Source organism: Chrysemys picta, chromosome 3, assembly GCF_011386835.1.
Source record: "Chrysemys picta bellii isolate R12L10 chromosome 3, ASM1138683v2, whole genome shotgun sequence".
NCBI lineage: Eukaryota > Metazoa > Chordata > Testudines > Emydidae > Chrysemys > Chrysemys picta.
Window position 1 is genome coordinate 75,079,463 of NC_088793.1, and position 13,068 is coordinate 75,092,530.

Below are 13,068 nucleotides of genomic sequence, written 5' to 3' on the forward strand. Positions count from 1 at the left end.
CGGGGGAAAAAATTCTGCATGACCCTTGAATTCTGCACCAGTGCGCATGTGCAGAATTTCCCCAGGAGTAGCTATTGGAAGGAGAACAATGTGCTACTTGTACTCGTTTGGAAGGGGTTCTCTATCTATTGTAATGTACTTAAATGCCTCAGTTCAAGCTGTCATATAAATTATGTTCATTATAGTTAATCCTCCAGGTGTTTTTTAATGTAATAGGTTTTCATAAATAGGATGGTGATCAGTTTTGTTCTCTCCGAGGGTAGGACAAGAATAAGCAGTTTAGTTTACAGCAAGGGAGATTTAGGTTGGATATTAGAAAAGCTTTCCAGCTATAAATTTAGTTAAGCACTGGAACTGGTTATCTAGGAGGTTGTAAAAAGCAACAGAGGGTCCTGTGGCACCTTTAAGACTAACAGAAGTATTGGGAGCATAAGCTTTCGTGGGTAAGAACCTCACTTCTTCAGATGCAAGAAGAGGTTGTGGAATCCCCATCATTGGAGGGTTTTAAGAATAGGTTAGACAAACACCTGTCAAGGATGATTTTGGTTGACTCAATCCTGCCTCTTGTTGTTCCTTCCAAATCTACATGTCTATGATTCTGTGGATATAAATTGAAGAGCAGGATGAAGATTAGTTGTAGTCTATAGGTCAACAACATTCTCATCTCATCACATTTGTTTGGTTTATTTCCATACAGGTTTATATTGGTGATAAGTGCTTTTTTTTTTTTTTTTTTTTGCTTTGACAGTCAATACTTCAGTGTTTTGCTATGGTAGAGTGAGTTAATCAGTGAGCTTTTACAATCATAAACTAATTTGCAATTACACACCTGGTGGGGGGGGATGGAAAGTAATACAGATAGTGCTCTGAATAGAGGGTAGTGAAGAGCCCCACTAACCTTGGGAGGATCTTTAGGATGGATTGTGTCTGTGGATGTGTAATCCATCCATAGCTGTCTAGTGGGCAGGGAGAGTATGCACATTGCACCATTCTAAGTGGACCTGCCTGCCAGCCAACTCTGCAGGCTAGTATTGAGGGTCTGCATTGCCTCCCCACGTTGTTTGGGTAATATGCCTCCATAGTGTCAGGGAAGGTGCATGCCTGTGATTTCAGTGACTGCAGTTGTCACTTGGGCTTATGTAGGAAGTGCTGGGGAAGAAAAGAGGGGAGGAAGTTATCTCTAGGCCAGGGTCAATCTAGCCAATAATGTTTTGTGACAAGGATGGACAAAAAATGTTGCATTTGAGTTTGGCCTCCTAAAAGTTTTGTCCTTTAAGGTTAAGGTTGCCTTTGCTTCAAATTTTAATATACCTTCTCTGTCTTTTTTAGCTGTAATGTTTTCTTCTTCCTCCACAAGATTTTAAGTATTGAGATTCTGAAGAACAAACGTGAAGGATGCCATCTGAGAGGTGCCTCAGGTATGGTACTTTAAAACAGTGCAGGATGTCATTGTCATTTAGCATGGTGTTTACTGAAACATTAGTCAGCATATGATGCATTAACAAAAGCATTCATTTAACACCTGGATCTCCAAATTATAACCTGGAAGAGATTGCTTTAAGTGTTGCTGTTGCCATTATCACGAACAACATGAAGCATGCATGAGACAGTAGTAATTTACTTGAGCCCCACAATCCTCTTCAATTCTCTGTTGTTTCTTGTTCTTTATGTCCTTAGGAATTTGGAATTTGCCCGTGGGCATTTGCAATGCGAGTGCATGCCCAAAGTGTAGACAAAGAAAACCCTGGAATCAATGGGGTTTTGCACTGGTGCAGCCATAATGGTGGCTGGCAATTGTTTGCTGTGATTGGGGCACTTTCCCTATGGCCATCTATAAGAAGGCTGTAATGCATTCTTATTCATACACTTCCACTTCCTTCCCTTCCAAAGTTCTAATTTCTATTTTTCCTTATCCATCTGATGCCTCAATCTGTTTCTCTCTTGTTTATTCTTCTTACTGGCTACTTTACTTAAGACAATAATTATTATTGAATTCATTTTGGGAATGTTTGCACAGAAGGTGCTATACAAAATATATTCATGCTATGGAATTTCTGCAGGACCTAACACCAGCCTGGGTCCCTGGAGGCTGCTCTATTTTATACCCACTGCCTACATCTCACTGGGACCAACTTGGCAATGGTATCCCACGATACATCCTTTTCCTCTGCCATGACCCCAACACCGGAAGATTCCCTCACACATGGGGGATAATGAACTGCCTAGCTCTACTATGCTTATGGCCACTTTGCACTCGCAGAATGGTACAAAATGGCACAGTGTGCCTGTGAATCAATGCTCTCATGTTTATAACTTTCAGTTGAAACTGTCGAAGATGTACATACCATGCAACTATGTTTGTACGTATGTGGTTGTAATCAGAAAAATTACTAAAAGTTGACGTGCATTACAAATATTTGCTCCCTCTGATTCTAACTCTGCTGAGTTTATGGACAAAATCAGTGTTTTGTTCCTGTTAGAAATGGGAAGGGAGGATGCACGAACTGTCTTCTATTGTTCCTCAAGCATCAGTAACAGAATTGCTTGTTTCGCTTTGGTTCCGGGTTCCTTATTGTTGGTGCTGAAGAATGAACCTGAAAAAACACAGCTGGATTTATTTTTTTTTCAGTTATCAAGTTGAATTTACAGCACTGACTGCTTAAAATACTAAATCTTGACTTGACTTAGTGAATTTGCTATGGAGTTACAGAAAGGAAATAAATGTAAAACGGCAAGAAATCACTTTTACAGGATTGTCTTTCCTGACAACTGTACTTTATTGTATATGAATAGGATTCCACAAGCAGAATAGTCAGAAGTTATTTTGCACTTATTTCTTTGGTGTGAAACTGAATAAAGGATTAGCCCCTCAGGTGGTATAAATTCATATATAATTCACATGATTTAGCCCAGCAGAGTATCTGGCCAGTTGTATGTGGATTTTTTTTTCTTTCTCCATTCCATGTATTTTTTTTATATAGGTATGATGAGGTTGTCCTTTCCATTTCCTTGAGTGGAGGAGACTTGGATCAGGCAGATTTAGGCAGGGAAGCTCAGGGACTATCTGCTCCATGGCTTTGTCCAAACACCAGGGATTTAGAGGAGATGCTTTTGCAAAAGCACCTGGATTGGTCCTTAGTACCATGTAAAAGTCACCTGAGCCCTTAACAGAAACCAGCAAGTAGCCATCTGACAACTTTAAGTTACAGCCATTCTGAGTTGGGTTTAAAGACGCAACCTAAAGGTGAAAGTCTCTAGTCTATTATTAATTTCTCAGCAATCTAGCCCCTACTTATATATTTTAAAATATGCTCATATTTTAAAGTGAAAATGTAGCAAAAGTTGATATCAAATGACTAATTATTGGTTGAAACCACTTTTACAATATTACCAAGGAATAAGGAATACTATGTTCTGTTGCTTTGACACCTTAAATTGTAGGTATTATCTGAAAAGTAATAGTAACAAAAAAAAAATTGAACCTTCTGGTATCACAGATCTGCTGCTTGTGAGTCATATCTGCTTTTTTAAGTGACAATTTTAACTAATCAGAACTATTTTTTAACCTCCATTAGTTCAGCTAAACCAGCATAGCTATGGAAAAATTAGATGGAATCTCTTCTGGCTTGCACAGAATCAGCAGAATTCTTTATGAAGTACTAGTAGTAGAAACTGTTGTTGGTGATAATACGTGAGCCAGACCATTTGTAGACTTAGTTACATGAATGTTCAATATTCCTTTCTACTAATATATTACTTTAGGCCACTTTGGTTGTTTTTCTGTTACCCTGTGAGAAGATGATAAAGCCCTAAACCTTTGTACTCCTCTTACTTAACACTTGTATAAATCAAAACACTGAACCCAACAGTGGAGTAAAGGAGAAAAGAATTAGGGCCCTTGAGTTGTTGTAAATCTAACACATTTTCTATCCTAAATAAGACTAAGTTATGTGAAACATAAGGCTAAACATACCACATACAAGAGTCTCTCTGTCTGGGCACATGCTGCTTTATTTTTTTTAAACCAGAAATGTTGATCAGCATTTATTACTGAGCCTCGGAGATGGGTCTTATATTTGTTGATAGAATCTTTGTTTCCTTCATTTGCAGTATTCAAGAAATGCTGACAGGTCAGAGGCTTTGCCAATCCAGTTCACATAATGATGCTGTCTTGGCGGCCCTGAACCAACAAAGAAGTGATGGTATACTGTGTGACATCACCCTCATTGCAGAAGACCAGAAATTCCATGCACATAAGGCAGTACTTGCAGCATGCAGTGATTATTTCCGAGTAAGTTTTAACTCCGCATTTTCCTTCCCTTATAAAATCACTAAGAAATATGATGAGACTTCAAGAAAAAAATGGTTGCAGGTTCCATGCTGAGCAAGTTATAATTTAAAACTGAGTCTTTGAAAAGGATGAGATTTATGTTTTTTGAAATGCACATACTGCACTTTAATTGCATATCACGCTATTAAAATATCCATAATTTTTGTAAGTGTGAATATTATTTGCAATTTTTTTCTAATTAAGAGTTTAATTTAGTTTTTGTCTTTAATATGGAGTCTGGACTTTTTAAGAATGTTCTTTTAATGGAGGTATAGGGGTTTGTGTCTGTGTAATTTCCTAGTTTTAAAAAAAAGCAAACTGAAAAAGTGGAAATTCCATTATGTGGCATCATATTAGAACATAAGAGCTACCATACTGGGTCAGTATGGCCCATGTTGCCCAGGATCCTGTCTCCGACAATGGCCCGTAGCAGAGCTTCTTGGAGGAATGTAGAGAACAGGGCAGTTATAGAGTGATCCACTCCTGTCTTCCATTCCTGGGTTCTAGTAGTCAGAGGTTTAGGGTTGCCCCGAGCATGGGGTTGCATGCCTGAGCTCCATCAATGGCTATTAGCCAAGATGCTATCTTCCATGAACTTATCTAATTATCTAATTATAATTATACTTTTGGCCATAATAATATACAGTTATACTTTTGGCCATAATAATTTCCCATGTCAGTGAGTTCCACAGGTTAGTTGTGAGTTGTGTGAAAAAGTACTTCCTCTTGTCTGTATTAAACTGCTGCCTATTAATTTCATTGGGTGACCCCTTTTTTAGTATTGTGGGCAATTGTGGATAACAGCCCTCTGTTCACTCTTTCCACACCATTCATACTTTTTTATATAGTGGCATTATGATATTTTGTCTTATTTTCTATCACTTTGCTAATAATTCCTAACATTCTGTTAACCTTTTTTTACTACTGTTGTGCATTAAGGAGACATTTTCATAGAACTATCCATGGTGACTCCAAGATCTTCTTTGTATGGTAACAGCTAATTTAGAACCCCCTCACTGTATATGTATAGTTAGTACAGGGATTGGCGACCTTTGGCATGCAGCCCACCAGAGTAAGCCTCCTGGTGGGCCAGGCTGGTTTGGCTGATCGCGGCTCCCACTGGCTGCGGTTCACCATCCCAGGCCAATGAGGGCTGCGGGAAGGGCAGCCAGCACATCCCTCGGCCCGTGCCGCTTCTCGTAGCCTCCATTGGCCTGGGAGCTGCGAAACCTGCGGACGCGGCAGGTAAACAAACCAGGGGGCTTACCCTGGCGGGCCACGTGCCAAAGGTTGCCGATCCCTGAGTTAGTATTTTTTCCAATGTGCATTACTTTGCACTTAGCAATGTTGAATTTCATCTGTCATTTTATTGCCTGGTCTCATCCAGTTTTGTGAGATCCCTTAAGTCCTTGCAGTCTGCTTTGGACTTTAATATCTTGAATCATTTTGTGTCATTGGCCAACTTTGCCACTTCACTGTTCATTCCCTTTTCCAGATCATTAATGAGCATGTTGATGCCCCCATGGATCATCATGAAAGTTTGAACCTTTAGATCTACAGCAAAGACCTATGCCACGTGCGCTAAAAGAGTAAATAATAGCAATAGTAGGTTGTCATCTTCTACGTGGACCATCACTAAAGGGGGATGTGACACTTTACCAGAGGATTTCTCATATATTTGCTGACAGCAGTGGCATGCTGAGACTTGGGAAATCTTGAAGTTCCCTTCCAGCCTTTGGAGGGGAGTTTACACTACTGGACCACTTCTGCCTTGTTTAGATCACTTCTGCCCTGCCCCTCCAGCCTGTCCCTGTCTCTTTCCTTCCCCTGGCTCCTTGTCCCAGCCCTATTCTTCTCACCTAGCTAGTCCCAGTCTCCTTGCCCAGAAAGTGCTAGTTTCATCCCTTCAAACTCCCTGACCCAGTCTTGTCACCATTCCAAGTCCTCTCTTCCCAGCTCCTTACCTGATCTCTCTCCTTTTCCCTATTGCCAAACACCCCATTCATGTTCCTCATACCCGCTGGCTCCCAATCTCCCTTCTTATGCTCCACACGCAATATCTGCATCCCCTCCTTCTTTTGCTCTTTTACCCAGTCTCTTTGCCCAGCCAGTTTGTTCTCCTCCAGTTGCTTGTCAGATCGCCCTTTCCTTGCCACACAGATTCCCAATCTCCTCACCCACTGCCAGACTGCAGTCCTAATCTCCTCCAACCCCCACAGGGTCCATATCCCCTGTTTACTCCCCCTAAGCCTGCTGCAAGTCCAGCTCTTCTCCACTCTTCATTCAAACCAAGCAGCTTCCTCTTCCGCGCTCCCTCTGCGTAGCTGGGGGTTCATTCAAAGCACAATTGAGACAGGCTCCCTGCTCACAGTTCAGGTGGTCACCCCCAGCATGTTCTGCAGCAGCCCGCAGTTGCAGGAAAAATCCTGCTAGGCTCCAGGCTGCAGCATGCCCACTGTGGCTGGAATCTTCTGGGAATTTAGCTGTGAAGTTCTAGTAAGCCACTACTGAGCATGTGTGAACTGTGCTTCCTCCCCCCGCCCAAAGGCTTAAAACTTCGCCACATTGGGTGGATTTTTATGGGGATGACTCCTCTGCCAAATTTAAAGCCCATGCTCCAAAGCATTGGGGTACTAGAGCTTTTCACAGAAAATGTCACTAGAATTTTTTAACTTGGCACAATAACATATCTTCCCTGTCCTTTGTTCTCAGAAACAGCTGAATGATTTTGGCTGAAACATTCCAAAAAAATTCAGCTTGACATAGACACCCAGCATAGAAAATTTCAGCCCAAATTATGAAAGTTGGGTGAAATTCAAAGCAATTGAAAAACAGGTCTTTTTATTGGAAGTGTGCAAGCTTAATTATAGGCATTATTACCAGTCCCACCTTGTGTGTGTGTGTGTGTGTGTGTGTGTGAGAGAGAGAGAGAGAGAGAGAGATTCTAAACTGTATCTATAGGTTTATTTTGAAATCTCATTAAATAGTGAGTCACCTTGACACTATTCTGAGACTAAAGGAATAATTGCTTTAAAAGTCTGTTTTCAGTAACAAAATACAGTTAAATTTTTAGCTATAGTAGTTGTAGCATTAAATGCCTTTACAGTGACCTTTTCATTCCATTAATGTAATTATATGTTTTTAACACCCACGTATTGTGAGCTATTCTGTATCCTTAATTGTCTAAACAGGATCTTCGTCCTCCCCTGGAACTTGATAACTTTTTTGTTAAATTTGAGGTTTAGCTTGCTATATACATATAAGGAACGCTGTTAACTTCAGACCAGTTACTTTCACTGTAATGACTACTAAATCAATTTAACTTCCAGTTTTTGAGTACATTTTCCCAATTTCTCTCCCTTATTGCTATCAGAGGGGACCCTCCACACTTAACAGGAGAGAACACTTCTGCCAGATATATGCACTATTCTTAAGTGTGAGTTGCTGATCCTACTATGTTGCCTCTTGGCCATATGCAGCCAGGACACCTGTTTCTCCTCTTCTTCCTGGCGTACAGAGGGCCTTGATAGGGTTGCCAACTTTCAAATTGCAGAAAACGCCAACACCTCGCCCCCCCCTCTTTCCCCGAAGCCCCGCCCCCTGCTCACTCTATCCCCCCTCACTCTGTCGCTCGCTCTCCCCCACCCTCGCTCACTTTCACTAGGCTGAGGCAGAGGATTGGGGTGCAGGAGGAGATGAGAGCTCCGGCTGGGGGTGTGGGCTCTGGGGTGGGACTGGGGATGATGGGTTTGGGGAGCTCAGGGCTGGGGCAGGGAGCTGGGTGTGCGGGAGGAGGCTCAGGGTTAGGGCTGGGGGTTGGAGTGCAAGGGAAGGTGTGGGCTCCAGGTGGTGCTGACTCAGGTGACTCCCAAGAAGTGGCTGGCGTATCCGACTCCTAGGAGGAGGGGCAGCCAGGTGGCTCCACGCTGGTGCTCGGGGGCGGCACCTGCGAGCGGGAACAGTGCGCAGAGCCCCCCTGGCTGACCTTTCGCCTAGGAGCTGGATATGCCAGCCACTTCCCGGGAGCTATGCAGAGCTGGGTAGGGAGCCTGCCTGCACCGCCAATTGGACTCTTAATGGCACATTCAGCAGTGCTAACCGGAGCCACCAGGGTCCCTTTTTGACCAGGTGTTCCAGTTGAAAACCAGACACCTGGCAACCCTAGGAGGGTAGATTGTTGGGGCACCTGTGTCTGATTTCAAGGAGTGACTGGAATGAGGAGAGGGGCACTTTTCCCCCTGCAGTCTGATTCTGCTGCTGACAACTCAGTCTTCCCCTGCCCCAGTCTGGTTGCCTCCTCTGGTTTTTCAGAGGGAATAGGTGCTGACTCTTTCCTCTTATAGCCAGATTTTTTGCCATTGCCTCTCCTGGTCCCATGGAATGGCTTTAGAGATTTTTCTCCTCCTCCTCTGATTTTTTATTACTCTCCTTCTGAGTGGCTTGAGGTTATGGAGGTATTTTCTCTTGCCTGCTGTCTGGTGCCCACAGTCTTGCAACGGGGAGGTGATAAGAGGGGTAATCTTGTTGCCTCCTGTCCCAGCTGAAAGGGTCTAGGGTAGGATGCATGCACCCACTGCTGTTAAGTACTCCCCAGATACTTTAAAGGGATCCAGGAAGAAAAGATGAGGACATGCTGCCTCCCACTTCCATGCAGCTCCCATTGCTCCACAGCCTTATGAAGAAGTCTAGGGGATGGAGAATGGGGCTCCTGTCGATCCCCACTTCCACTTAGGTGTCTGGGGACTTAAGATTGGGGCTTCCTTTCTTTCTCAGTCATTTGTTACTCTCCCGCCCTTTGCAAGAGTTGTGTGGTAGTCGCATGGCTTCCCCTCCCACCCAGCACACTCTCTTCTCTCATTCCCCACCCCCCTCTAATGCCTGGCAACTCCGATGAAGAGTGGGCTGCTGCCTGCCTGCCTGCCCTGTGTTCTTTAGCAGTGTGACAAGAACAGCTCCTGTCTTGCTTACTGATTGATTGACCTTGAGATTGGGGCACTGTGACTCACCCTGTTTCCAGTTGGGTTACTTGGTGTTTGGTGAATTGTCATTGCAAATTTTTGTCTTGCTACACTGTGAAAAAAATAACAATTTTAAGATGGTTCAAATTATTAAGCTGCATACATCATTTCTATTGAAAAATACTGTGGGAGTGATTTAATGCAGCATTTAGTAATTTGATCTGCCTCAAAATTTGTTATAATTTAGTGGGACACGTTGTCCACACTGTAAATATCTGCTGAAAAAAATGTACCACTTCTTTGCTGAAAATCAACCAAACAATAGCTGCTATTAGTAGACACAAACTTTGTTAGGAAGTTGTGGGGTGAGAAGATTGACGTTGCATGGGGTGATAGTAAGTGAGGAAGGAAATAAATGCAGCATAGCCAAACCTAACCATCCAAACATAAACAACGAGTCTGGTGGCACCTTAAAGACTAACCGATTTATTTGGGCATAAGCTTTCGTGGGTAAAAACCTCACTTCTTCAGATGCATAGAAACATAATGCATAAGCATAGAAACAATAAGCATCCAAACATAATGAATCAGCTTCCCTCTAACTGTCCCCCCAAATAAAAAATCATGAGATCGGCTTAAAATCATGATTTTATTTAAAGTGTTTACATTTTGGCTTCTGAGCCTTTAGGCTTCATTGGGTCATGTTTACAGGTTTTCTCTTCAACCATGAGGGCTAGAAACTTAGCTTTCATTGCTTTAAAAAAGTGAGATTCTAATGTAATCACAGGACTCCAGGAGCTGGGGCTCGAAGAAGAACAACAAATACCATGAAACTCTCAATAAAAGCCCATTGGGTACTTCTCATTTACATAGACTCTTGAAGTTTTTCTTTTGCTTGTTTTTGAATTTTATAAAAGGGGTAGTACAGTATCTTGAAAATGGGGTACATACTTTCTCTTATATCTGCATGAACTTTAGATGCTCCAGTGCTGAAAATGTGTAATCCTGTAAGTGTTTTCCTGCAGGAGAGAGTAAGATAAGGGGTGCCTTTCTTAAAAATAACTTTAGCATACCAATATCTGCTAGTAAACTTAGTCCTTGTGAATTGAAATACCACAATCAATAGCTGAGAATTGCTTCTTTTTCACAAAAGTGACTATACTTTTTTACCTTGATTATGCTTCCTTACTGTGATCAAATTTTCCAATGATTTTTGTCTATGGACTGATTTTTAATATTGCTTTTAGAATGACCGATCTGATAGATCCCTTCAATAACCCAGCCTTAATTATAGGGGTACCTTCTAGGCCACCGAAATATAGGCATTGCTTATACTTTGCTTTATAGAAGGTTCTTGCAATCTTTTTTTGGACAGCTGTAGCCCCTCCATTGTTTGCAGCAGGCCTCTGAAATTGATCAGGGAGAGAGGGGGCCTGACTGTGACAGACTGACAATGTCCTGAATAAGCTTTAATGAATTAAGTTAAACCTTATTGAACTAGGTTTAATAACATTGGGGTCCATTGTATTAAAAATGCAATTGTTTGTGTTGTTAAGGGATTGTGAATGTATGTTCATGGAAAATGTAAATAGGAGAACAGCAGGGGGTGGTTAGGCAAACTCATGCAGGTTGGAACAGTTTCAGAGAAACACCACCCCCTAAACAGATTTGAATATACTGGTTCAAACTGGAGTTGCTAGGGGCCAACAGACAAAGAAAGAAAATAGCCTGGTTTTAAACTGGCTCATGGCCTCTTTTCTGATCCACCAAATGGACAGGACTTCTGGTCCAAGGTGGGCCCCTAATCTTTAGGGAGAGTTGGAAGGACTAATAGCCAATCAGAACTCTTATCAGAGTAAAGTGTGTGTGGGGGGGAATCGCTGACAAACTTATTCGTACAGATGTAGATTCTTTCATTGTATTTCATTTGTTTTCACTGTAGTGCTTTTATCTTAAGAATAAAATAGACTAGCATAAAAAGAGCTGTGCAGTATCTGTAGCTGTGGGCAGTCAGACCATTAACGGTCTCTGAAACGAAAGCAAGCAGGTATGCTTGGGAAGCCTGTGCCTGTTGAGAATAATACAGTGGAGGCAGGGAACTGTGCAGTCTAGAAACACCCCAGTCAGAAGGGAATGAGATGCAGGTTTCCACCCATGAGAAGTAACAACTGGAAAGCTGGAAGCCTGAGAGTTGATGTCCCTGGCTGGACCACTGAGGGGAAATACATGTGCCCTGAACTGTGACACAGGCTGCAAGTTGGACAGCAAGGACCTCATCCAGAAAGGTGCAGGGGTTGCTTGGGGCCAGGTGGAGGACTGGCAATGCAAGGTGTGGGGCTGAGCAGGGGGAGTCAGGTGTGGGGGGCCAAAGTGTGGTGACCCCCACTCTGTCCAGTGGGAAGGAGCAAGCTGCCTCCTGTGTGAGGGAGATCTGCACCTTCAGCCTGGGCAGCCTTGTGTGGGGTGGGGACATAATGGCTGGGAGCTAGCTGCTGCCTCTTAACTGGGGCCCTTGGAGCTGGGAGCTGCCCTCCTGCTGGTGCCTGAATGTTCGCAGGGTCTGTCACCAGGGCCCAGAGGCCTTGGTAGCCCCAGACCGGGGTCTGCCCCATCATCATCTAACACAGCTGCAGGAGGTTCGGGGGGTGGGGATGGCAGCAGTGGGGGGGCACTTGGGGTTTCCCACAGACTACTAAAGGAATAGAAGAGGGGTAGTGGCAGACTGTAGTTTGCCAAGGTGACCGATTAGATTGTCTTGAGCGGTCTTTGGAAAGTTGGGTTAGTCAATGGATGTATAGTTGCATTGTAATTGTACTAACGAGCTACGTGATTTCCACTGAGAGATTCTTCTTTTCTCCAGGGTTCAGATATGGAGCATTGCTACTAAAAAGTATGACTTTACTAGCACACATTTGGATTGTTAGCAGCTGATTTTATAACCTTGGGTGGGTGGGTTGGTGTGTGTGTGTGTGTTTAACGAAATGCTTCAATTTCTCAAAGTCTGAACAACCCTCTTTCTTCTTCTTTTCCATTTGAATGGGTTTATAGTCAGACCACTGAATTACCTCCAAAAAGACAAAAATCTTTCATGTAATCTGGATGATTAGGACAATCTAAATCAATAAGATCAGATTTTAAAATGTCATTACTACTTGGATCTTTGATAGTGAGCATTTTCAATTCTTAGTTTAAATACTTTTGGTTCAAGATGAGCCAAATAGAACTAGATTTTCTCCTTTCTCCTGTAACTTTCATAGCTGCTTCATAAGTACCCATTCTCTGAGAGAGTTTTGAGTCTCCTATTTCATTGCTGGCAGGAAGAAGTATTGTCAACTGATATCTTTCCATATATTCAGCACAGCTGGTTATTTGTATTTTGTTACATGTACAATGTACCTTGCTAAGGCTGAACTTTGCTCTTCAGGGCCACTTACTTCTGCTGTATGTAGGGTTGCCAGGTGTCCTGTTCTCTACCGGAACACCCTAGGGTGACCAGAGTCCCGATTTTATAGGGACAGTCCCGATTTTTGAGTCTTTTTCTTATATAGGCTCCTATTACCCCACCCCCACCCCCACCCCCCTCTTGATTTTTCACACTTGCTGTCTGTTCACCCTAGAACACCAGGTCAAAAAGAAACTCTGGTGGCTAAGGCTCCCTGCCTGCCCTAGTTCCGCGTGGCTCCCAGAAACAGCCGCCAGGTCCTTGTGGCCCCTAGGTACGTGGGCAGCCAGGGAGGCTCTGTGTGCTGCCCCTACCCCAAGTGCCTGCTCCACAGCTCC

General features: G+C 43.1%; 1 protein-coding gene across 17 annotated transcripts in view; it reads left to right on the forward strand.

The window, feature by feature from the left end:
• Positions 1-13,068, forward strand: part of KLHL32 (kelch like family member 32) — a 194,421-nt gene that overhangs the window by 45,422 nt on the left and 135,931 nt on the right. For 15 of the 17 annotated variants that reach the window (XR_010599548.1, XR_010599547.1, XR_010599545.1 and 12 more), the window contains 2 exons: positions 1,330-1,418; positions 4,111-4,291. Coding sequence is in view for 10 of the 17 variants with exons in the window: in XM_008164869.4 (XP_008163091.2) it covers positions 1,396-1,418; positions 4,111-4,291 (204 nt within the window). In the remaining 7 variants the exon portion in view is untranslated. The remainder of the gene's footprint in view (positions 1-1,329; positions 1,419-4,110; positions 4,292-13,068) is intronic. The other 2 variants (XM_042857605.2, XM_008164870.4) reach the window with 1 other exon arrangement.